Source organism: Homalodisca vitripennis, chromosome 8 (assembly GCF_021130785.1).
Source record: "Homalodisca vitripennis isolate AUS2020 chromosome 8, UT_GWSS_2.1, whole genome shotgun sequence".
In the NCBI taxonomy this organism is placed as follows: Eukaryota; Metazoa; Arthropoda; class Insecta; order Hemiptera; family Cicadellidae; genus Homalodisca; species Homalodisca vitripennis.
Genome location: NC_060214.1, coordinates 114,830,305 through 114,856,808, shown reverse-complemented (window position 1 = coordinate 114,856,808; position 26,504 = coordinate 114,830,305). Strand labels below are relative to the sequence as shown.

Genomic DNA, 26,504 nt, shown 5'->3' with positions numbered 1-26,504 from the left:
AGCAGTGTATTAACTAGACAAAAGCCCCTAGCTTCACATCTACAATGCAAATTAAAAAAAAATATTTATTAATTTAGTGCCTAATGTACTGATCATGCCATAAGGTGTTTGACTATTTATTTTTTTAACTTTTTTTCGTTCTAATGGAAAGGTGTGAGCATTTATTTATATGATTATTTCACTAATCTTAGTTCTTAGGTTTACATAACCTATGTCATTACTATCTTCTAAGTTTTTCTGTTCATACAATAAAAAAACAATCCTTACACAATAAAATTATGATTTCAAAATATCGCTATTTCGCCCTAGCTCAGGAGTCAATGTGGCAGGAGGACAGAGCTATCTCGTGATTCATCAGAGCTCAACCAATCAAATACAAATAAATCTGTGCAGTGATAAATACAAATTCTTCTGCACAGGCTGCTAAAATTTTGACAGTATAAAACTGTCTTCTTTGTTGATGTTCCATTTTGATTGAAGATGGCTCACCACATTGAAGCCACAATACCTTAAGGTAAAGTGCAAGTAATTTTGGATGTGTTGTGAACCAAAAAAAAAAAATAGAAATTGGTCATCAAATATCATTGTTTGTGCATCCCTAATTCATTTTCAATGTTGACATTTTGGCTTATACATGATAATATGATATGTGAATAAATTATACAGATGCTATCTGTTTAGACCTGAATGACAATACTCACTTTTCAGGAGGCACATTACAAACTGGCTGTCGTGACTGAGACTCTGGCGAATGGTGGAGTTGTGACGAGCCAAGTGTTTCAAGGTGGCAATGACTGGGATAACATAACCGCTGGCATCCTCGTTCATGTCTTCCTGCACCACAACATCACATTTAGAGTAAGCTATTAGACTGGTGGAGATAAGAGGCAAAGGAACTCATTCCGACTTGTAAAAATCCACTACTGTCTCTCCCTATTTCACATGTATCTCATTTCCCCCTTGTTTTCTTATATATATTGAGATTAAGAGAAGGATCACGTTGTTGTATGTACTATAATAATTTTTCACCAATAAATAAAAGGAATCGTTGAGTTTAGACGATTTTGCAATCACTCAGCTGAAAATTGTAGTGTATCACAGATTCAGCATTCTTGAATGTACCGGGTGTATCAAAAAGAATGACCTGATTTTGTACGGTAATAATTACGAAGCATAAGGCGTGCGGGCAAGGAAAGCTGTGTATTTGGAATGGGCGTGGCCTAAAGTTTCATAAAATCGCCGCTAGATGTTGGTCAGTCTGAAGTAAAATGGCGTCCGCTCAACAAAAGGCGTTTTGTGTGTTGCAGTTTGCCAAGGATGAGTCAGTTGTTTCGGTCCAGCGTGCTTTTCGTCGTTGTTTCGGCATTGATCCGCCTTCACCTAAAATCATTCGTCGATGGTATCGCCAATTTGAAGAGAAAAGGTGCTTGTGCAAAGGTAAAAGTTCAGGCCGACCTCACACTTCTGTGGAAACAGTTCGGCAAACGTATGAGCGCAGTCCACGAACATCTACACAATTGCTGCAGAATTGGCTTTTTTCCACAACAACAGACTCTGGTGACTTCATTTTCCAACAGGATGGAGCTCCGCCTCACTGGCACAACAATGTTCGGCAGCTTCTCAACAACACTCTGCCCCACCGCTGTATAGGGCGCACGGGACCTCGAGACAATGCCCTTCATTCTTGGCCTCCAAGATCACCAGACTTGACCCCATGCGACTTTTTCTTGTGGGGATGTGTAAAGGAAAAAGTGTTTGTTCCCCCTCTAACTCATGACATCGAAGAACTAAAGAACAGAATAACTGTCGCAATAAGGTCTGTGAACGCAGATACGTTGTGTAAGGTTTATGAGGAATTTAGCTATCGTCTGGATGTTGTTCGTGCTGCTGCTGGTGGACATATAGAACATTTGTAATAACATACCTAAAACTTTAAGATTTTGTGAGTATTTTGCAATAAATATTATTTTTGTAGTACATGTTTAGCAATAGATATTGAGTTTTAAAATCAGGTCATTCATTTTGATACACGCTGTACTCAAAAATCATTAGTTTATTAATAGAATAATTTTGCATCGTTATCACTCATCGATTCCAAAAATGCACTGAAATTATTGTGTTTGAAGACTTATTTTTAATTTGCCTTTCTAAACACCTCCCCCCCTTCTTCCCGTGATCATGGCGAAACACTGTTATTGCACAAAAATCACTACCAAACTTCAAACTTAATCTAGAAGTAATCTAGAACCCTTTTCTAGGCTGAAACTCGCATCCACTCAGCTGGAGTGGTCAAAGACAGTCAAATATTTAGGACTGACTCTAGACCATAAGCTTACGTGGAATGATCATCTTAATAATATCCTGCACAAAGCAAAGTGGGCGCTCATGACGTCCAGGAGACTTGCAGGAATCTCATGGGGCGTAAAACCCCATATAGCACTATGGCTTTACAAAGCAGTTGTAAGGCCTCAAATCACTTATGGTTCATTAGTCTGGTGGACAAAGGTGAATCAGGTAACTGCCAAAGCCAAGCTTGAAAGCTTACAAAGGCTTGGCACAATCTTTGTAACCGGAGCATTCAGGAGCAGTCCCTCAGCGACCCTCGAGGTGGCTTTAGGACTTCTACCTCTTGATGTTCATATAAAAGCTGAAGCGCGTAAGTCAGCTTATCGGCTGATGGTTGCTGGCTTGTGGAGGAATGGCGCGTCTAACGCGAGCCATGGCGCCATCACTGAAGCTGTAAACCCAAGCGCTATTCTCGAAATGGTCTCCGACACAATGAGAACGGAGTTCGTATTCAATAAGCCATTCTCTGTTGACTTCTACTCCAGAGATGAGTGGAAATCGCAAGATAACATCCCAACAATAAGAAAGAGCTTTGTCTGGTACACGGATGGCTCGCTTATTAAGGGTAGAACTGGATATGGAGTGTTTAGTCAATCCCCTAGAACTGCCCTTAGCGGCAGTTTGGGTCGGAACTGCTCCATATTTCAAGCCGAAATCTATGGTATCCTAGCCTGTGCCAACCTAGGCCTCACCAGAAGGTACCAGGAAATGAACATCTGTATAATGTCAGACAGTCAGGCAGCTCTTAAAGCTCTTGACTCCAACAGCATTTCATCCAAGCTTGTGTGGGAGTGCTTTAACACTCTCTGCAAGCTTGGATCACGCAACTGTGTGCGTCTTGGTTGGGTACCGGGCCACACAGGCATAGGTGGCAACGAATGCGCCGACAGGCTTGCCAAAAGCGGAGCAAGCATGCCATACACCGGTCCAGAACCGAGTTGTGGTATAAGCAAGTCAGCCGCTTATCAAAGTATAAACAAATGGTCCAGGAAGACACACCGCTTGCGGTGGCAGAGTCACCAAGGACAAGCACTCGGCAAAAGACTGCTTGCCGATTCTAGCTCCGGATTCACCAGATGGCTGATGGGGCTGGGGAGGGATCGGGTTAAGCAAGTGATTGCCTTGATCACTGGACACGGCCACTTCAGGAAACACCTAAACACTCTAGGTTTACGAAATGAGGACTCGGAGTGTAGACTCTGCAATAAGTCTGAAGAGACTGCAAAACACATAATACTGGACTGTGAGAGACTGGGAGCAAGGAGAAGGGCTCTTTTCGGTGATAAACAACCAGGCGACGAACCAGATGCTAGTATCGGGGAAAAGCTTCTTAGCCTAATTAAGGGCACGAAGATAGGCTTACCCCTCTAACATCAAAGGGGCACACAATAAGCTCAGGTTGACGTGTGAGGATCTAGGAATCCACCCCAATATCCCAAAGGAAAAAAAAAAAAAAAAAAAAAAAAAAAAAAATCTAGAACCCTCACACACTTCAAACAAATATATTTCAAAGTGAACACAATAAAATCTTTACATTGCATACGAATTACCATGACATTCTTCAGAATGCTGATGAAGAGTTCGACTCCTTGTTCTTCGATGAAGACCTGGTGTAGCCTCGAGTCTTCTGTCATGACGCTGAGCTGTGTGAGGGCCGACTGTTTGACTCTAGCCTCGACACAGGGTGCCGACAAAACCTCTAGAACGCGCACCACACTGCCCACCTATAGCATAACTACCTTTACACTGGAGATAAAAAATGGATAGTTTAACTGTCTACATACTCTGAGGTGTTCCAGAATTGGTGTAAGGAAACTTTTAGGCATATTCTAGGGATAAAAACAAGAGGAAACATGTGCCCAACAATGCAGGTCTGAGAGTTACAACTTCTTTCAAAGATGAGCAAAAAGGTTTGTTAATCAGTTTTGCTTGAATAAACTAACGCAACATTAACATTTCCCAAAGTCAATTTGGAGGGATCTCCAGATCTCCTTCTTCAGGTGTGCATCGCTGGCTACTCTGCATTAGGAACTTAAAATTTAAAATTCATATCTCACAGATAATGCCTAAATGGAAAAATTTTGCAATAAACTAATTTATTGCTTACACTTCCTTCTACTCTTTATGAACTTTGGAATAAAATCTGACTTTCCGATTATGCCCAAAAAATGTTACCCTTCAAAACCATAAAATCCTCAAAATCTCTCCAAATTCACTTGAGATTCCATTAAAATTGCATGTCTTGCTTCAATTAAGCTCCAGATAGCAAATTTTGTAATTATAAATGCAAAATAATAACAAGGAGGAGTTAGTTTAGGTAGGTAAGGGGAGGTAGGTTAAGTTTGGAGGTATTCACTAAAACACTACTAAATTTTGCACTACTTTGGGTGCTGAAGCTCTCTGAGCATAAATCTGGACACATTTTCTTGTTATTTTGTCTCCTAGAATACGCCCTGAAATTCCCAATCAGAATGAATCAGTTTTGGATACATATGATAATTGACCAGAGCATTAAGTGTTTGGAGAAAGCATATGAGCGCATGAACGTTACCTCGTACATTCCTGTGACTGGGGTGTGACCAGTGATAGCCACGTCCAGTACGCACACGTCTGCAAGACGCTTGTGAGGCAGGTGGTGAAGCTTGGCTAGCCACAGCAGCCTTGTGGCTGCCTCTTCTCTGCACAGGGGCTCCTTGTGTAGCAGCAGCCTGGCATTGCCCAACAGCACCTGCAAGGACGAGCATAATAACCAACTGGTGTTCACGGCTCTACGAATTTTTGGAAGTGTCAGACAAAGTTACCTGATACAGCAAAACAAGTAAACTTTTTATCACAATTGTATTTTTATATGAAAGCTTATAATTTTATCTACATAATTGCCACCAATACTAAAGCAATTAGAAATATTGAAAAACTATTTTTTGTATAGCATTGACATGGAAATTTGCCACTGACCTCCAAGATGGTTATTCAGATGCAAAAAAAACACAAGTGAAATTTCTATTTCACGCATTTAGTGCTAAGAAAAGAAATAAGAATGTGTGTTTTTTGTAAGAGCGTGTGTGTTTTTTTGTTAGTTTGGTTAGATTATAGAGGTATGGATATATTACTGTCCTGTAATCATATGAATGTATAGGTGAAAGTGTATGTTTGTCTTGTGCACAAGTCATATATTAAAGACTGAAAGTAAAATCGCAGCTAGCTGAAGGACTCTGAAATAAATATAAATGTGTAAAATTGTTTTTTTCATTTCGCACGTGCCATGTTGGCATATGAAATGTAATAATATATGTAGATTATTAAATAAATAAAGACTTTTTGAACCTGAACTTGTATTTGTGCATAGTGCTGCTCTTATCAAAGGACAGTTACTTTGCTGGACTGAACAATATTAATGTTTTTGTTTGTGTAGCGCTTCCACGCTACTTGAAACTGTGGCAGTGTAATTCCTGTCTACAACTCTGTAAAATACCTGTATTTATTCTGCAATAAATCATTATTATCATTTCACAATTGTTAAAATTCTCAATCTACGGTGGCATTTTAAATAAACTGAAACAAACACAAAATGTCTATGGCTTGCCAACAGATGTAGGTATGCATTGCAAGCGCAGGCACGAATTGCAGCGGTGGAATTTCAAGGCGGTACTAACTTAGAAAACATACCTCATATGTACTTCCCTAACATACTACAGCTTTGACCTGACCTGTAAGTGAGAGAGTCCGATGGAAGAAGCCATGTCAGGATCCAACATGTGCAGGGCTGCCCGGCCGAGGGGAGAACCCTTGCTGGCATGACATTGCAGTAGTGGCAAAACTGGGGTCAGCTGTTCCACCAGCCTCTGCCACGAGTCGTCCGCTACAAGCATCTGACATTTCAGCAGCAGCAGCAATATGTCCTCTGCATTCTGCCTAACCTGTAAACCGATACCATTTTAACTTCATAACTATAATAAATTAAATTCAACTGGAGTTTAAAATAAATCTATTACAATTTTTGGAACATTTTTAAAATTAATATTTAATTCAAATCTACAAGTTTATTAATAAATTTAGTTTCAAACTAAATTTAAAGTACGGATGAAATATTTCTTGATATAGATGATGTTACATGTCAAAATGGCATATGATTGTACTCAGGTTGTTTACAGATTTATACTGTGCTTCAATTTTCTATTTAACATCATGGATACCATAAGACCAATGTAAGAATCTTCAGGAAGGCTTAATCAAATCCCATAGAGTATTGTGCAGCATCATCGAACTTGATATCAACTAAATAGAAATGAAGCTTCATGTAAAATTTCAAGACTATAGGTCAGTTTGTTCTCAAAATATCATGTGGATAAAAATTAGATATTCCAGCCCGTTGAGTAATAGGCTTCGCTGATGCTCAGCCAACAAATGGATGCATAAAGAGGGAGGAGACTAGTTTTCTGGAAGAAAAGATCAAAAGAATAGCCAGCTTAAAATAACCTATAGCTAAACAAACCTGTGCTAAAAATAATTATAGTTAATGTGGTACGTATAGGTTAGTAAAACCAACTGAAAGAGTGAGATCAGTAGGATGCCTACTTTTGGCATCAAGCCCCATCCTTTTGATGCCAACTTAAAGCCATAAAAATTTTAAACTTGTCCTATGAATAGTTTTTTTCCCTAGAGCAATCTGTCTTTTCAATTACTGAATGTTCCTTCAACTTCACAGTTAATAAAGCACAGACTTGGGTGTTGGGACAAAGGGAAAGGAAAAGTTCAAACCTTGCAAGACGAAATTTTAACTGATACAATAGGATAAACTAAGGATTAGGAACCTTAGGGAGAGTTCTATGAAGAACCAGTGTTGAAAGAGGAAACAGATGAGTTGTTTGGGACCTATGAAGAGTACTGGGATCATACGCTGCCAAAGAAGGGACACAAAATGATAATGGAAGAAAGGAGATGTAAGAAGTTATTTAAGTATGAGGGAAAATGGAAAGATGAAAGAAAACTCAATTATGGTGAAAACAGCTTACAATGGTGATAATGGTTTTACCACACAATGGTTGGGAACTGTTTCAAGTCTATTCCAAAAGTTTGTAAAATGGTTAGTACTGTGTCACAAATGCTTATAAATATAAAAAAATACTTTAATAGCTAAAAAATACGAAATGGTCAACTAGTAAAATAAATTATCCATGCGAAACACCATTCAAATATCGAACAAGGCAACTAATATCTGTTGTAGAGAGGTTCTTTTAAGACCTCACCTGGTTATCTGCATTGGTGACACCGTGGCACGTGATCTCCACTAGGACTGGGGTGTTGATGAGGAAGCCCAGCCGAGGACAAGGGTCCACATTAGAAAGAACTTGGCGAGGACCCAACATCAAGGCCACGATGTCGTGGAGGACACGGTACGTTTCAACGGATATCGCTTTCTCCGAGTGAGCGAGAAGACTGCGAGTCAGCTGAGCAGCAAAATCTATCTCCTCCTCACAAAGATCTCGTCTGTCAAATAAACAAACAAAATCAGCCCATTTCGAAGTAAGGAAATTTTCCACAATGGAGCGGTTAACCTTTTTTTTAAAAAACCTGATGATTTCTCTGCTGGGTGCAAAATTTTAAGAATGAATGTTTTTCATTTTTGATAGAAATAATGAATACAAACATTTTTTAGTCCAAACAGGTCCGACATATCTCATGAGAGGAAAATGTATTTCAGATTTATGAATTGCAGAGCTAGTTTCAAGAATCAACAATGTTTATTTTGTATTCCACATAATAATGTATTGAGTGTGCCTAAAAATAAAAAATGTATTTTATAAACATGTATGTATAAAGATGAACTTTAATGAATGATAACTTGTAAACTGGGCACAGAGCTACACTGCATAATATACAGTTATTACACTGCAAGAATATATTTCTTCAATAGAATAGAAAGCATTTTGCTTTAACCATATGGGCACAGCTGTTTTAATTTTTTACAAGGAACGTCTAGCTATAGATGACAACTTGTAAACTGGGCACAGAGCTACACTGCATAAGATACAGTTATTACACTGCAAGAATATATTTCTTCAATAGAATAGAAAGCATTTTGCTTTAACCATATGGGCACGGCTGTTTTAATTTTTTACAAGGAACGTCTAGCTATAGATGACAACTTGTAAACTGGGCACAGAGCTACACTGCATAAGATACAGTTATTACACTGCAAGAATATATTTCTTCAATAGAATAGAAAGCATTTTGCTTTAACCATATGGGCACAGCTGTTTTAATTTTTTACAAGGAACGTCTAGCTATAGATGACAACTTGTAAACTGGGCACAGAGCTACACTGCATAAGATACAGTTATTACACTGCAAGAATATATTTCTTCAATAGAATAGAAAGCATTTTGCTTTAACCATATGGGCACGGCTGTTTTAATTTTTTACAAGGAACGTCTAGCTATAGATGACAACTTGTAAACTGGGCACAGAGCTACACTGCATAAGATACAGTTATTACACTGCAAGAATATATTTCTTCAATAGAATAGAAAGCATTTTGCTTTAACCATATGGGCACGGCTGTTTTAATTTTTTACAAGGAACGTCTAGCTATAGATGACAACTTGTAAAAGACTTTTATACCCATGTAAAGGTTGATACACATTACGTTTTTTAGCTAGCCTAGCATTTTTCTGGTTGCTAAACTACACAATATTACACTTTTGTAATTAAAAACAAATCCAAGGAAGTATATTATATTGTACAAAATAAAGCATACAAATGTCACTATTCAAATTCTATACACAGACTTCTTTTACACCAGACCTTTTAAAAGCTAAGTTAAAGTTGCACACACAATTTAAACAAGTTCTAATATTGTTAGATGCATCAATTATAACTGTATTATTTCATATTTCAAACTTTGTAAATGATTACTTAAAGTAGGGGGGACATGGCTGACTGTGAGATGCTGCATTGTTGTTTTTTGCCACTGATAACAATGTCAGCAACACTACCTATTACTTCACTAAGCTCTAGGATATCACTAGACTAACTAGAATTGTTAAAATCGCCACTAATTTCGATGTCGTTTTCAGTGCGACTACACCCGCCCATTGTTTCAATATTAACCCTTTGGGTGCCAAGGGCCGATATTATCGGCTCACTATATTTAACCAAAGCGTGCCGAGAGCCGATATTTTCGGCCCTTTACGTTTAACCGAAGTGTGCCGAGAGCCGATGTTTTCGGCCCATTACGTTTAACCGAAGTGTGCCGCGGGCCGATATTTTCGGCTTTGCGAATATATTATTTTTTTAAATCATATAGTAAGCGAATCTTCATAACAGATACATCAAAGGGGAAGAGTTACTTAACAAATTGATATATAATTTGTTATATTATAAGGTCCAGGACAGTATGTGTCAAGTGCACCCGGGGTTGCCACGTTGACTGTCTCCCCCGCCACGAGTGTAAATAGACTGAACGTTTATGTAAAACAATGTATATATTTTATATAGAGACATTTCTTTGCATAGTTTTTTTATAGACTTAGTAAACATTTTTCAATAGGCCTATGCTATAGACTATAGGCACTAAAAATAGTGAGTGATTGAAGATTGGACTTTTTCTGCCTTTCAATAACTGAGGGTGAGAGTAAAAGCAAATAATATAAAAAATAGGCTATTTGTCATGATTTTATTTTTTGTGAACATGCATTAGGGTACTAAACAATGTTTTTCAAACCATCTCAATGCTAGTTTAATAATATATAGTTTTGTTTAGAAAAGTCCTTACAATAACATGCCCTTACATTACATTGTCAATATTTTTAGCATTTTAGTCCAAATGTAAAGTTTTATTAAAAAAAATATTATAAAACTTTTATTTCTCAATTATTTCTTTCTTAAATTTTCTAAATTGGTTCATAATTATACATACTAATGTAAAATGTAACATATGTTTACATAAATAGTAAAATAATATAAGTTTTCTATAAAAAAAATAAAAAAAAAAGCATCTTTTTTTTGGGTTAACTTATTTATATTTTTGGATATTATCATAAAACTTTGTTATTACATAAAAGTATATTTCATAACCTACAAAACAAAACAAAAATTGTCCATTTATCAGTATTAGGATAGGAGTTATATCATTTTTAGTCTAACATAACAAAATAGCTGTTTTTGTGCTTGGCACACTTGATTTTGCTAAGGACTTGAGATTGCTAAGGAATGGGAAAGGGTAAAATCCTCAACACCAAGCCCATCAAGAATTAGAACTACTGTAAAATAAAAACACCGAGTAATAAAAACAATAACCCTTCTATTGGCAAATGCTCAACACCTTTAACACCCATTTCCCCAAATCAAAATGACTCTGATTATCCAAAAAATAATGAAAATGTATTACTAACATGCACAAAAGATGTTGGTGTTAATACACCTGAACACCTAGATTTAAATTACCAGCTAAGCTCACTCACTGAAAAATGCATTTCATTGGAGAAATCATTGATGGATGAAAAAAGCCTTAATACAGAGTTGAACGAATCTAAAAATGGTAATCTTAAGATTGAAAAACCAAAATACAGAAGATTTTTCAAACTCTGATACTAAAACAGGAACTTAACAAGTACAAAAACAGAAAATAAAAACCCTTACTCTTGCCATTGAATTGCTTCAAAATGAATATAAGAATTTGGAAGCGGAACTTAATGCTAAAAATATGTACAATCAAAAATGTTCTCACTGTTTTCCTCCTACGCAAATTAAATCACAAGAAAAACTCATGGAAAACAGTAATCAGATCTTCACCATACCCATCTAATACTGAGTCTAAGCCTAAATTGATAATTTTGGGGGATAGCCATGGCAAAAAATCTTAGCCTTAGGATTGAGAAACACACTGAATTCAATGTCTCTGCCTTTATACGACCAGGAGCCAATTTAGACCAGGTAATCGAGGAAGTAAGAGACCTTAGCAGGGATCTGGGGAAGAATGACCGGCTCCTTGTTATAGGCGGAACAAACAGTGTTCAATCAACAGAGGTGGATGAAAAATCACAGATGCCGTTCATGGTTTGGTGAGGAAACACAAAAACATACTAACCTTATTCTGGCGTCCCTTCCAATGAGACATGGATATGCCAGAACTCGACATAAAAATTGCAAGAATAAATTCTGAACTTGAGAGGATCACAGAAGATAGTGAATTTGTAGACCTTCTCCCACTACATCTCTTACCACGTCACCTCTATACTAACCATGGTCTACACTTCAATAACCGAGGAAAAACGCGCATTGTTCATTTGATTGCAGATCTCCTAGACCGAGAGAAGAAAAACAAAGAAAATTAGAAAAAGAACCTCTAAACAATGTTCCTATTAACACTGACATTTTCAAGCACGATTAATATTGTTGAAGCTGACATGTTTGACACCTTTGACCAGTGGAAGATGGACCGAAACAGCGGCGTTTGCACACACTATTTCTGCGGACTTCAGTCACCACAGGCACATGTCGGGGGGAGTTGCAGTGCTTTTCAGGCGTAAGTTCGGCAAGCCTATTGACTCGGAATATGTGGACAAGAAATTTGACCTGTCAGAAGATTGAAAATGGAGCTGTAGTTTACAGTCTTGTGACAAAATCCAACTATTATGGAAAACCTACAGTTCAAGATTACGACAGTGCTTTTTCGCAGCTGGCTGAGGATTTCAAAAAACAGAGACTTAAAACTCTGATTTTGTTCGCCAATGGGGGTGCGTAAGAGACTTCATTCAACCAGACCATTTTATTCAGAGACTAACAGAGTTTCAGAGAAGTTACTCAAGCCACCATCTACGTAGTCTCCTACAACCAATCTTCAAGCAGAGTTCTGAGAAAACGGTCTATCTCACCCGGAATTTCTGAAGACGCTGAGAAGTGCTGTTAATGTTTACAATGTATCCTCACCCATGAATCCGATCCATAAACCTTCTACACCCCTAACACAGGAAATCTCAACCCAACCTCAGGTTCACCCTTCTGACTCAACCTGTAATACTGTAAGCCCTGAGTTCTCCTGAATCATTAACACCATCCACAGCTCTGACGCTGACCACTAACCTTCATTGCAGCCTCATCACCCAACAGCCCTTCTGGCAGTTATTGTAGCTTTACACCACACCAAACTCTGGATTTAAACTCCCCACTGATAGCTCAAAGAAGTCCAATTTAGACTTTCAAAATGTTTCATTAAAAAGTAAATCTGAGCATAAATCTACAAATATTCTTTCAATTTTTCACCAAAACATTCAGCACCTCGAATCGCGAAAAGAATCATTTAGATATCATTTTAGATCTAATTAAACCGAAATATTATTGTATTGACCGAGCACAATATGAAAACCGAATGAATTACAAACATTTTATCTGGAAAGCTTTTCTATTACATCTGAGTACAGTCGTACCACCACCACTGGAGGCGGGGTGGTCATCCTGTCGGAGAGGAGTTGAAATTCAAAGGCTCTTAGACTTGAAAAGATTGAAGAGTTGACAGAAGATAAAACTTTTTGAATGTTGTGTGGCTAAATATAAAATAAATAAAATATCTTTTGTTCTAGTGGGAATTTACAGGAAGCCACAGTTACAAAACTCTCGAATTTTTAAATAGGTTAGACAAATTATTTGAAACCTTAGCTGGTCTTAAGGATGTAAAAAACAGTGTAATAGCCGGAGATTTTAATCTCAATGTTCTAAACACTTCATCTGAAATTCAAAAATTTAAGAATATTCTTTAAAAGGCATAATTTTTATTACTTAGTAGATTTTCCAACAAGAGTTTTACTTCAAATTCATCTACTGCTATAGGATAATATTGTTACAAATTTTGATAAGTCTCTAACACAGGTGACTGGTATTGTAACTGCACTGTCAGATTCATGATGGACAAATTTTTGAACTCAATCTACCAGTTGTGAATGGTCTTGAAAAAAAATTTGAATATGTAGAGTTTAGGGACTTTTCGAAAAATAATATGAGTGTTTTTAAGAATGTCTTGTCCAATGAAAATTGGTTGACAATGTATTTAGCTGATGTAGATAAAAAGTTTGAGGTATTTAACAGTATTTTTTCAATACAACTTTAACTTAATTTTTCCTAAAAAAAAAGTAAAAAAAATATCTTGGTAAAAGTAAATGCAGCTGGATTAGTGACAAATTGATTATGGAACAGAAGGATATTGTTGAGCTTACAAAACAAGCTAAACGTAGTGGTAGTGAAGATTTCATGAAATATTGTAAATTGAAAAACCAAGATTACAAAAACTAAGCTAGTTAATGCAAAAAAAAAACCTTTTATGACAGACAAATTAGAAACTCAGATAATATCAGTAAGAAAAACATGGGCAAATTATAAATAAAGAGATTGGAAAAAAGTTCTAATGTCCTAAAGGGTTCTATAAATTGTATAAAAAAATGATAATGATGTAATAATATCAGACCCTTTAAGCATCTCAAATTGTTTCAATAACTATTTCATAGATGTAATAGGAGATTTAATCCAAAAATACAGCTAAGGAACCACAGTCCGCAAGTCATTCAGGTGCAAAATGTTCTAGATCAAAATCTTATACAAAACCCTTTTCGGTGTAATCCGGTAGATGAAAAGGAATTAGATAGAATTATTTCATCATTAAAAAATAAATCATCGTCGGGCCATGACGAAGGTTCCGCTGAAAACTAATTAAGTATGTTGGTAAGTCCTTGTTGAAGCCTTTAGTTCATTTAATTAACTCGTCGCTTATAACTGGAAATTTCCCTGAAGTTTTAAAAGTGTCTAGAGTAATACCAATTTTTAAGAAGGAGAAAAATTTAAAATGGAATAATTATCGTCCGGTATCGGTTTTACCTTCTTTGTCAAAAATTTATGAGCGAGTTATGTACAGTCGATTAGTAGATCATCTAAAAAACAATGATTTATTTGATAGGCAGCAGCATGGATTCCGTAAAGGTAAATCCATTACTTCAGCTCTGCTAGGAATTTACGGAAACTATAATAGATTCTATAGACAAGGGGGACAAGTCCATAGGGGTTTTCATGGACCTGTCAAAAGCGTTTGACAGTATTTTCACCAAGTCCTTCTTGACAAACTTAAAGTCATGGGTTTATCAATAAACCTTTCTCTAAACTGGTTTAGATCATACCTCTCGGACAGATCCCAGTATGTTGAGATTACGTCAAAACAAAATACTCTAGTAGTAAAACATAAATCTAGCACACTAAAAATCAAGCATGGAGTACCTCAGGGTTCTATTTTTGGGACCATTGCTGTTTTTATGCTACATCCAAGGAATGCCCTCAATCTTAAACAACATTAATGGTACAAAAAAGTAATTTGATCTTATATGCTGATGATTCTAACTTAATTGTGACTGCTAAAACTTATGAAAATCTGGAAATAGCCTGTAAAGAACAATTAAAAACCATTCAAAACTTATTTTCAAAGAAATAGTCTATTTTTTAAATGGCTGCAAGGACTAATCAAATGATATTTTCCACTGTACAAAGTAAAGATATTTTAGAAATACCAATTTCAGTTAAGTTAAACAAACTAAAATTGAAAAAATTAATAGTATCAAATTCTTAGGACTTTAATGTGGACAATAATCTTAGCTGGGATGGTCACATAAAATATTTAGCGAGCAAAATTTCATCAGGGCTCTACATCTTGAGGCGCATGTCTTTACTGTGTAGCACTGAGACATTAAAGTCAATCTACTATGCACACGTGCATTTCTCATTTAGCTTACGGGTTGGCCATTTATGGTGGAACATCTAAAAAAAAATCTAGACACAATTTTGATTACTTCAAAAAAAAAGCACTAAGAACAATTCTAAATTTAGAAGAGAGAATTTCGGTAAAAGAAAAATTTTTCCACTTTAGAAATCCCAAACAATATATGATCAATACATTTTAGAGTGCATTATGTGTGTAGGAAGTAATCTTGACAAACTAGATACGCGTAGTAATATTCATTCTTATCACACTAGACACCGAAAACAACCTAGATTTACCCCCAACACAAACTTAGTTTCTACAAAAAAGAAAGCCACTTATATGGGCATTAAATTTTTAAATCACCTGCCGACAAAATATAAAGAGCAAAATCTATGAAAAGGGCTTCCGGTGTTTTTTAAAGAAATATTTGCTGCAACGCCCCTGCTACTCATTGGAAGAGTTTTTTTCCTAAATCCCAATAAAATATTTATATTTGAGATGCTTTTTGGGTAAAATAATAGGACTTAGTATAATCTTAAACTCAGAAATGTCATTTTTTATTTTATTTGATTTAAAATAGGCTAACTAAATTGTAGTTTAGGTTAAATACATAATTTATGTACTATTCTACATATATGACACTATTCTTGTATGTATGTACAAACTGAATAAAGAATTGAATTGAATTGAATTGAATTGAAACTGTTATAGGCCATTTACCACTGGCACTCAGGAAACACCCACAGCTCACATGCATGGCATTATCAAAACGAATCTTGAAATTTGCTTGGCGTCCAAAGGGTTAACTCAAATTAACCACAAAGTAACTGCAAGAAATAACTGTTGAAGTAATGAGAATGGTCTCCTGATAGTGAACAACACGTTGTAGTTCAAAATATGACCACCAAATCGGAGCACTTACCTGTTCAAGTCGGTAAAGTAGAACATGCCGATCTGTGCCGCTTCACCAGCAGTGAAAAAAAAACTTTTTCCTGATGGTAATACAGATTTTCAACAATCCGAATAGTAATATTTGGATAACTGATGCTCTACGATATTTAAAATAATACATAGATATATAATAAGATGATAGATAACGGACAGTGATAACCTTGTGAATGTCGTGGGAAAGTGTGAAGTCTCCAAACTCATCCTCAAGAGCAGTATGACAATATTATCTGATACGCTAAGGCAGACATTTTTGATAAAAGAAGCTATACATCAAAACCTACCTTTCCATTAAGTACTGCGTAAACTCTTTGATGATGGAAAGATCCTGGTGGTATGGTAAGGCGGGTATGGCATCACGGAAAGACTCCAGAGCCTGTAGAGGAGCCATATTGGGAGCTTCACGGGAGAACCTCATGGAGGCTCGCATGGCGTCCATGACAACTGACACTTCCTCGTACACTTCGGTCCCCTTCCGCTGCGTAAGAGTCACTTAAGTAATGTCGATCTCATTGACTCCGTGCAACTACAGACATCTTATTGTGCTTAAATTTAGTAAGAAACACACCCTGATAAGACAACAATTTTAAATGTTTTGTATTTAATCCAGAATATTACATTTTTGGATTGTTTGTAGTTTTCCAACAACGGCACTGTTATTCGTTTGAGATAACTTCAGGCAATGTTTACATGTGAATTATGAGTAAAATTAATACAATAAAACTATAACATTATAAACTTCATATATATATATATATATATATATATATATATATATATATATATATATATATATATATTTTATTAGCTAAGTTTTCAAAGTAGTCTACCTAGTATTCACCTTTGCATTTTGTTAGTGTAAATAATTTACACATGATACAGTATAAGATTGACACACCTTCTACAGGACGATTAATTGACCTACAAAGACCAGAAAACCTAATACAGCCTAACACACAACTGCAACCTAACTAATATGTTAGCATTGGTCATCTAGCATGACTTGATGAGTCCTAAATAGTATTTACTTTCCGGTAAACAAAGGCAAAAGAGTTTTCAATGACAAAGTTTGCTTTGATTAACCCTTTCAGGACTTATCAAAAGTGCCAATTTCTAGTATTTAAATTTACAGTCAAGTACACTGTTGTAGTTTTTAAACTAAAGCTTTTCATCAAGGGAAAAAAGATAATGCATAGTTTGTTTATGATTAGTTTTAAAATGTAGAGTAAGACAAGGTATAAAACAATGGTTTTAGTTACACTATTATATTTATAATTTAATACTTTATCCCATTTTTTGTTATTTTTAACTAAAAACAGAGAGTTTAATGTACATTTGAAACTAAATTTATTATTTTTTCCTATTTATATTTTATTTACATAAAAAAGGCAAGTTCCTACACTTGTCATAAAACACAATTTTTAGTTTATTTCAGACACCGTATGTCATCTAAGTATCTTAAGTAGGTTTTGAAGTCAGTCCATAAAAATGAAAGTTAAGTATATTCATGTGAAAACTAGGCCTAAAACTGACTACATTATATAATCATACTTTATTCACAAATTAACGATGGATTAAAAACGAAAATACATTTTTATTACAATATGAACAACAAAGTACACAGAAATCAATTGACAATAGCACAAATAGCTTGTGTACGTCAGCACTCAGTCGGAACTTTTGTTGCATGTCAACACACCAATAAATGTACTGCGTAAACACAGCTGTTATATTGTCTCAAACAGTTCAAACTATTCCTGGGAGATAGTAGCACTGTACAGAGCCAGTGGAATCTACAAAATTATTTCATACGTCAACGAAATATGATTTAGAATACTAGCCAGACAGGGCGGATGAAGGGATTTTCTACTTCACATCTACAGTAGAACTACTGGTTGCAGGTTGTTTGTATGAAAATAGTCTGATGGTGGGCTGCTCTATTAAATATTGGACACTTGGTCAAATTAAATTCTATTATTGATAGTTTTTTTTTTTTTTCTTTAGAGGAAATGAGACTTGTCTCCAAACTTAATTCTAAAAGGACCTTTGCACCTCCCTTACTTGTATTTTTACCCTCAGAATCTGACACTTTCACAGAAGCCAATCAAATTTGAGAGCTCCTGTTCTCTTATGTCTTCGGGGCCAAGAAGACATGCCCCTAAGAATTTTTTCCATAGCCATCCACTGGTTCTTCTACTTCTTCACAGAGTCTGCATTCATCAGACTGACTTAGACCCACCTTCATAAGGTGTTTACTAAGGGGGTCATGACCTGTTAACATACCTACTATCATTCGTATATCCTCCTTACTTTGATCTAGGAGAGATACCCACCCTTTAGCATACAGAGAGATAAACATTTTTTATTGTCTTAATCCCGAGGCCCTACTCCAGTTAAAGGATCTAATCCTCTTTTCCCAATCTCTCCCTCAGGTTACTTCAATAACTTCAAGGACTTTTTCATCAAGAGTTATCGCACAGACGGACGGACAAACAAACAACAACAGACTTTCAAGAAGGCTCTAGGTTCTCAGTAAATATATGCATAAATAGCAACTTAAAAATTTATCACAAATAATGTCCTAGACAGTACATACTTGTAGCACTGTAGCGTAGGCGACGCACATGGTGTGAAGCTTGTTATAATTGACGGCCAGGACAGGGTTGAGAAGAGCTTCACAGACAAGGTCCTGCAGCTCTGTTGGCAGCACTGACGGTGCCAGCTGTGGTGGGACCAGGGTGTCCAACACGCGCAGCCAACACACGGTCACGTGCAACTCCACCACTGCCTCCTGTGAGCTGTACAGTGTGTGTCAGTCACAGTGAAGGAGGGTTTGAAGGAGGAAAACAGGGCAGGGAGAATTCACACAAGCAATAAAAGGTTTCTAAAGAAAGAAACACACTTAACTGTTCAGATAATATAATGGTTTATGGTAGGAAGGGTTAATTTAATTTGAATGTTGAGTTTAACTCTAGTTCACCTTCCTTTTTATTGCAGCGTCTGGTACCTGACGCTGTCTCAGACATGACTCCTGGAGTCTGGAGTCATGTTTATCTGAAAAGATCAAAGAAAGTCGGCGACGAAGAAGCTCCAAACCAACCTTCACATCATTTTGACATCAGAGACAGCTATAAATAGGTGAAGTGGCGGTCTCATTGTCTCATCAGGTGCACTAATGAGTACACTACGATGATCTGACATGATCTCTGAGCACGGTGGAGCAACAGAATTTTTTACACATAACATAGCTATGATAGGAAGGGTTAATTCAATTTGAATGTTGAGTTTAACTCCAGTTCACTTTCCTTTTTACTGCAGCGTCTGATATCTGACGTTGTTTTAGATTTGACTCCTGGAATTTGGAGTCATGTTTGTCTGACAATGAGACTGCCACTTCATCTAATCATAGGTGTCTCTGATGTCAAAGCAATGTAAATGCTCATTTTGAGCTTCTTCGTCACCGACTTTCTTTGATCTTTTCAGGTCAACATGACTCCAGATTCCAGAAGTCAAGTCTGAGACAGCGCCAGATACCAAATGTTGCAAAAAAAAGGAAGGTGAACTAGAGCTAAACTCAACATTCAAATTGAATTAACCCTTCCTATCATAGCTATGTTATGTGTAATTAAGAGTATTATTAAAGTTAAAAAAAATATTTGTTCTATAAATCATAGTTAAAACAGTACATTTTCTGTGTTTTTAATTGATTTTCCATTTCCTACATTATATTTATTTTTTCATGCATTGCTTTTGACCTATTTTCCCCTATACAGGTACTCTAAGGGAGAATTTAAAATTGGGGCATCTTGTTTTACTGCATTTATTTTACAAATAACTGAAAACTAAACAAATAGAAAGCATCAGGATATTAGGTGTTTCTAATAATTCAGTTTTGTAAAAATAACAACAAATACCTCATCACCAAAACCTCGTCTACTGAGTCACCATTACCACTCTCCGAGTCCAATTCATCATTACAAACCCGTGGTAATAATTGATTTGAGCATCTGACACATCCATTGCACACTAAAACGTTTTCATATAATCATACAATACAATTAAATCTATTGACATAATGGCTAACGTGAATGCTGTCACTTTTGTGCAAACGCAGCTGAACTCTAGTAAACAATAATTGAGCAAAGCTTCACAGAAGAACACAAGGAGGTGCTGAAGTCTAGTGGAAAATGCGAAAACTATGGAAGTGGCAATCTCTAGTTGCTGGACTCTTGCGTATTATATTGACAAATAAAGAATAAAACGAGAAATACATTGAAACATATTAATACGTCAATGGTACAATCTTGCAACATGGTTATAAACGTACTACGTGTCAAAAAATGTTAAGGAGTTAAAAGTAAATAAGTTGCAGGTTTTTTTTTTGTTCTCTTAGGACAAGAAGCTTAGAAAATTACATCTAGTATTATAAGGACCTTTGCGCTACGTTTGGAGTCATAAAAATCTAGTCATATCCCCTCAGAAGAAGGGGAAGTCAGCTCTGAACCAGCCTCCAAACAAAAAAGGCAGGGGTGACACAGCGTTATGTCTAGGCTGCAAGAACCTTTGAATGTTAGGGAACGAATCCCACTAACTCCAAGAGTCATCTCTCGCAGTAAACTAGACCTATCGAATTACCCTTACACTCCAGAATCTCGACATTTGCGATTAATGATGTGCCGCTCCTGGACATCCATAAGGTTGCCAAGATTTAAGTGACACATAGTTTTTTGCTGTGCTCAATGTGGGTTCAACTGGAAGGTATAAACCAGCCAGAAATGAACCCTCCGGGGGGAAAGTTGCAGGGTTAAATTGATCAGTAGATGTTTTAAAAATAATTAAATATCTATCTCCTCAATATATATTCTCAAGTATTACTAACAATCACAAAATTTATAAAGAACTAAATAAAAGTGTGTCTTCGCTTAATGACAGCAGAGGTCTGTGATAAAATGTGACTTACACGCTCAGCTTGATCTGCTGGGTGATGGCAGCTAGGAGAGCACGCAGCAGATGGTGTAGTTGTAGATGGAGATGATGCCAGAGGCTGCGAGGGTCTGGGACAGAAGCCTGCAGTAGAGAGAGAGCCTGCAGCACTAGAGATGAGGCTTGAGGTATTCTGCCCACCAACTCTACTGCAGCCACAAGCGTTTCCAGACAGTATTGAGGGATAGTAAAAATATCCTGAGTTTTGTTGGGAGCACATGTCTGCAATTCAGGAAAACAATGATGATTGTCTACTTATATTTCAATATATTTTATGTAACATCGAGGATAATTTCTTGAATATAACAAGAATAGCTATTAGTCTGCAGTTACTACACTCAATCTATCTTCTTTATTAGTCTGCAGTTACCACACTCAATCTATCTTCTTTAAAATGGGAGCTTAAATAGTATTATACTGAGATATATATTTTTTTTTAATTTGTAGATAGTATGGTGGCACCAACACTATTGCCCTCTCAAAATGATCCAGCTTTGGTAATACATTAAAAAAATTTTTTTTTAACATTATTTTAGGTGATTAAATTATGACTATTGTTTGTATATTCAAAATTAATATAGCGAATTACAAACTTAATATAGTGTAGCCTACTTACTTAAAGAAAAAAAAGAGTGTGGTGTCACTGACATTGGTTTTGTAAACAACACGTGAGACTTTATTATTATTGGTGTATTGGAAAAGGAATAAGATATTATATTTCATGTAAATGGAAATAAATATACAATTACACTAATTACATATAAAAACTTCATATATAAAACGTACAATTACATCTAAGAAATTAAGAGAATGATGACCACAATGAGCTTAAACCCGTTTGATCTAATTTTTTGTAAAACTGAATAGAAATACGTAAAACCCACTTTTGAAAGCCTACAGTTTAGATTAGGTGGTAAATATTAGCAATTGTTTATATAGCAATTATTCATGAACAGATGATTATTTTACTAACTGATTATTTTTTATGAGAATTAGTATATTGAACTTGGTAAGGTCATTGGCAAATACCAAATTGTACTCGACACAGTAGTACATAACAAGTGGATTTGCTTCATTGTTTGTGAAGGAGTTGCACCTTTTTTCTTAACTGTGATCTATTGTTTGTAATGCCTTTGTTGGGACACAATGGTTTGTGCCACTGTTAAGTGTATCTATGTACTGTAACAATTTATAACAAGTTGATAATGATATATAATACCTTATAAGGTAATCATAACATATTACGTGTTTTGGATTAAACAAATACGAAACCCAATTTCAATGTACTTTTTCCTTGCTATGGACAAATCAAGGCCTTATAAAAATCGTGTTATTCATCCAACTGATAACTTTTTATAAAAAGTTTCAGAAACTTGAAATTTAGTATAAAGATTCCTCTCAGTCCAAAGAAGAACTGTATTGATTTTTGGGTCAAAACACCATCTTCTGTCTGTGTAATAACTATTAATAGAAAAGCAATAAGAGACTTGAAACTTGATTCATAGGTCCAAGAAAGGATGCTTTTAATTTTGGGGTCATAAGGTCAAAGGTCAGTCCGTTTGTGCGATAAATTGTGACAGAAAGATCCTTGAGACTTGACTCTCCATATATAGGTTGCTCTCAGTACAATGATGAACTCTATTGATTGATTGACTGATGAACTCTCACTAACCTGATGATCACTGCCACTAGACAGGTAGCCTTCTTCCAGATATTTCTGCATTACTTCTTGCGAGGTTTCAACTGGACGCTTTGAACTCCGAGCGGAACTATCAGTAAAGTCTTCGCTACCTTGTGCATCGCTCTGTCAAGAAACGGATCAAATAAGCAGGTGTATGTTCTATCAGGCTTGTCCTGAAAATATCTGTTAAATTATATAAAAGAAAAACACACATTGGAATAGATACAAAAAATGTATCATACATTAAAGATTTTTGTAACTCATTCATTTTTCTACGTGCCGTTTTAAACACTGGTTTAAAACATTTTTTAGATTTCTGTATTTGTCAAAAAAACTTTACTAGTATACAAATTTTCCATTTGAGATTGTATTCAACCAATGATGTTACATTAAACTTTCATAGTCAAAGTGTTGGTGTAAATTTATGCTTAGGTATGCATGAATAGATCAAAATCACTTTACGCAAAGTCTTTAATTTGTGGCTGTTGCCGGAAAGCACTCCATTTGAATCCAACAGAAAGTGTTTATATTAACAGGGTAGAATATGGTCATCGTACAAAACCACAACAATGGTGGTCAGTTTAGATCCTCCTCTGAAGGATTCAGAATTCAGATCCTACTCCATTCCAAGACACAAACCATACTAGTAAAATTCCTTTGGTGTTCCAAATTGCACGATCTCTCTTTGTTTGAGGAATTTAACATTATTTTTTTCCAGTTTCTTCCATGGAATGACTTGTCCTCACACCGTTGACTGCTCTTCTGACCCAGATTCATTTAGAGCACCCAAGTCTCATCTAGAACTCCAGTTCTGTTCCGAAGGTCTTCTGCTTACTTATCATAAAAGTGAAGAAGTGCGTTTAGTAGCCCTAAAAAATTAACTATGAGCAACCAACGAGCAGAAATGTCATGGTTACTTAACTTTTAATTAGGAGTTTATCTAACAGTCCTAAAATTCGTTGTAAACTTTATGAGAGTTCAAATATTGTAAATCTCACAAATATTTATTTTTATTTCCTATACCGTTTTGTTGTTCATCACATATAGATACAACACTACTGTCATAATCATGAAGATTTGTCTGTCCAGTCTTACATGAACATCATCACAGAGTCACTCATCTTGGGTTCAAGAGGCATGTATTTCTTGATAAATGTTAGTAGCTGGCAGTAGAAACTTTAATGAAAAATCTATCTTTTTTGTGGAATTTCAATTATATTTTTTACATTTACTTTGAGTGAGTATTATAAACAAAGAGCAGCATGATCTTCCCACCAATACGACTTTTTGCGCCAAACATTTGCTTCCTCCGTGATAGAACGTTTTTTTCAATGCTCTTTCTCCTGCTAGACGATAACAGACATTATTTTCTTAACAACCATCATAACTTCCCTAGTCTGTATATTTGTTGTTTTCACAGAAAATTGAAACTGGGATGTGCAATGTGTTGTAAACAGATTTGATTTATTTTTAAAAACAACATATTGTATAGATGATATATATTGTATCTTTGGTAAAAGAAGAGAGAAGCATACATTCAGTACAAGGGAATGAAAACCCTGAGCCCTCACTGTCTTGGAGAGGTGAACATTTATAGGGGGAGGACCCATTCTTCCCCCCCCTACAAATTCACAAAAATTTTTTTTTAAATCAAATTCAAATTTATTTCTTCATTTGTAGTGGGTAGGCTTCCCACTGGACATTACCCTGCTTTGGATTCCACACTTTTTACATAAATCACTCTAAGATAACCATTATATTACGCAGACGTGTTACAGTATCGCCATTTGTCAAATTTATTTAAATCGATATGCACTAATCAGCTGCAGATAAATCTTTTAGGAGCGATTATCTGTACTAATGTATTTCCATAACATACCACAATGAGGAATGGACATACCTGGAATTTCAGAGAGGTGAACTCCAGCTGAGAACTGAAGACCAGCTGTTTGAGAAGTCGACGAGTGTACACTGCCAGACATTCCACTGCTGCTACATTCACAGGAGCTGACTTCTTCGTCAGCCTCAACAATTGCTGAATCAAGAACGACAATATCAATATTTTATAGACCCATATCCCTCTGTAAGAAAGCAACTTTTCAGATTTTTCTTGTGCCAATACAATTTGTGTATGTCATCAACAGCACTTTTAAAATTAATTACAAATCAGAAATAAAAAGGGTCCCAGTACATACGCTTGAGGAACACCTAATGAAGCCTATGTATTTATATGGTATTTTACTTCCTACAATGATTTCAAACCAAATATTTATCCTTCAAATCGAAAAAACAAGATATAATTGATTGAATTGATTGTACATGTAGAAAAAAGCAGTTAGAAGAGAGTGCTAAATCAGTGTAAAACTAAGAAAAATCAATCAAAATCTACTTACAATGTAGTAGAACATGCCTCTTAAATTTAACAATCAAAATAGATTTACCCGACAAATAAAAACACTAAAGAAAAGCATTAATTACAATCAAACTTCTTAAGTATTGTTCTTTAAAAAACTTGATTCCTTCACGAAAACCTTCTAATATTTCTAATACAGATCTGATAAGGGCTCCAACAAATTTAAGTATTTTTCAACATACAGTAGTTCTTGTCACTTGCACCACAAGTGATATTTGTTGTAGAATCTTCTATTTTATTTTTCAGATGAAAGTAGGTAAAAAAATGTCTTGAAAAAGAGATGAACTAGAAAATTGTGAGGTTTGGATTTCTCCAGACAGTGAATTCAATGTAGTAATCAGTATCTCAGGAGAAGATCACATCCAGTCAAAGCAAGTCTTCTTGTGACAGTAAATCTACTTTCTCCTTGTATATACATATATAAATATATATTTTAATTTTGTTTGTCATATTAATTTAACAAGGTTTTATATTTCTTTCATCTGAACCAAAAAATTGCCTTTTTTATCTTATCTATATTTATGGAATAAAAATAAAGTGACGAGTGAGTTCAGAAAAAATAGTTGTGAGATATGAAGGTGATCATATATTTTGTATACTAAAAATTGGTACAATGAGTTGGCTGTGAAGAACAGATGTATTGTCATGGTGGAGAGTCATAAATTTTGACTCATAAGTATCCACACATCTTTGTTAAAATAGGCTCCATTTTAACAAAGTTTGATGAACGGAGTTACAGTATATTCTGTAAAGCAAGCCCACAAATACACAAATTATTTCAAAGTTTGAGATCATTCATGAAATTTATATTCAGAATTGTTGTATCTTTCAAACAAGAAACCATTTTTTTCAATAAAAAGAGAGCAGGTCCAAATGTAAAAATATTTCACAAAGTGTACCCTAACGGTCTTTGATGGAACAATTTGAATTTCCGATTGCAATTCATGATTTAGCATGATTTAATAGTGATTTTCTCTTAATTAACACGCCATGTAGTACATGTGTTTTTCATTTTCCATCTCAGTGTTTAGTACGAGAGCTATTTGGAAAGTAGATTACGTCTTGGAATTAAAAATTTACAAAGTATAGGAAACAATTTTTATTATATACATATGAAAGCCACACTTAAATACTACTTTTCAACATAGTCGCCATTCAAATTTAGGCACTTATCATATCGATGGATGAGCTTGACAATGCCTTCCTCATAAAATTCTGCCGCCTGTGTCTTCAACCAGTTTGTCACTTCTTGCTGCAGCTCTATGTCGTCGTCAAAGCGCTGCGTTGCCAGCCACTTCTTCATTGTTGGGAACAACTGGTAGTCACTTGGTGCAAGATCCGGGCTGTATGGTGGATGAGGAAACAACTCCCACTGGAATGATTCGAGAACTTCACGT

General features: G+C 35.7%; 1 protein-coding gene across 1 annotated transcript in view; it reads right to left on the bottom strand.

The window, feature by feature from the left end:
- The window catches only part of LOC124367938 (rotatin-like), an 84,590-nt gene that overhangs the window by 51,556 nt on the left and 6,530 nt on the right, over window positions 1–26,504 (bottom strand). Inside the window, exons 5-14 of the mRNA XM_046825152.1 lie at window positions 24,595–24,729; window positions 22,686–22,817; window positions 20,991–21,235; window positions 18,627–18,828; window positions 16,315–16,508; window positions 7,593–7,833; window positions 6,054–6,263; window positions 4,898–5,074; window positions 3,897–4,070; window positions 702–834 (exon numbers count right to left, since the gene is read on the bottom strand). Coding sequence (XP_046681108.1) covers window positions 702–834; window positions 3,897–4,070; window positions 4,898–5,074; window positions 6,054–6,263; window positions 7,593–7,833; window positions 16,315–16,508; window positions 18,627–18,828; window positions 20,991–21,235; window positions 22,686–22,817; window positions 24,595–24,729 — 1,843 coding nt within the window. The remainder of the gene's footprint in view (window positions 1–701; window positions 835–3,896; window positions 4,071–4,897; window positions 5,075–6,053; window positions 6,264–7,592; window positions 7,834–16,314; window positions 16,509–18,626; window positions 18,829–20,990; window positions 21,236–22,685; window positions 22,818–24,594; window positions 24,730–26,504) is intronic.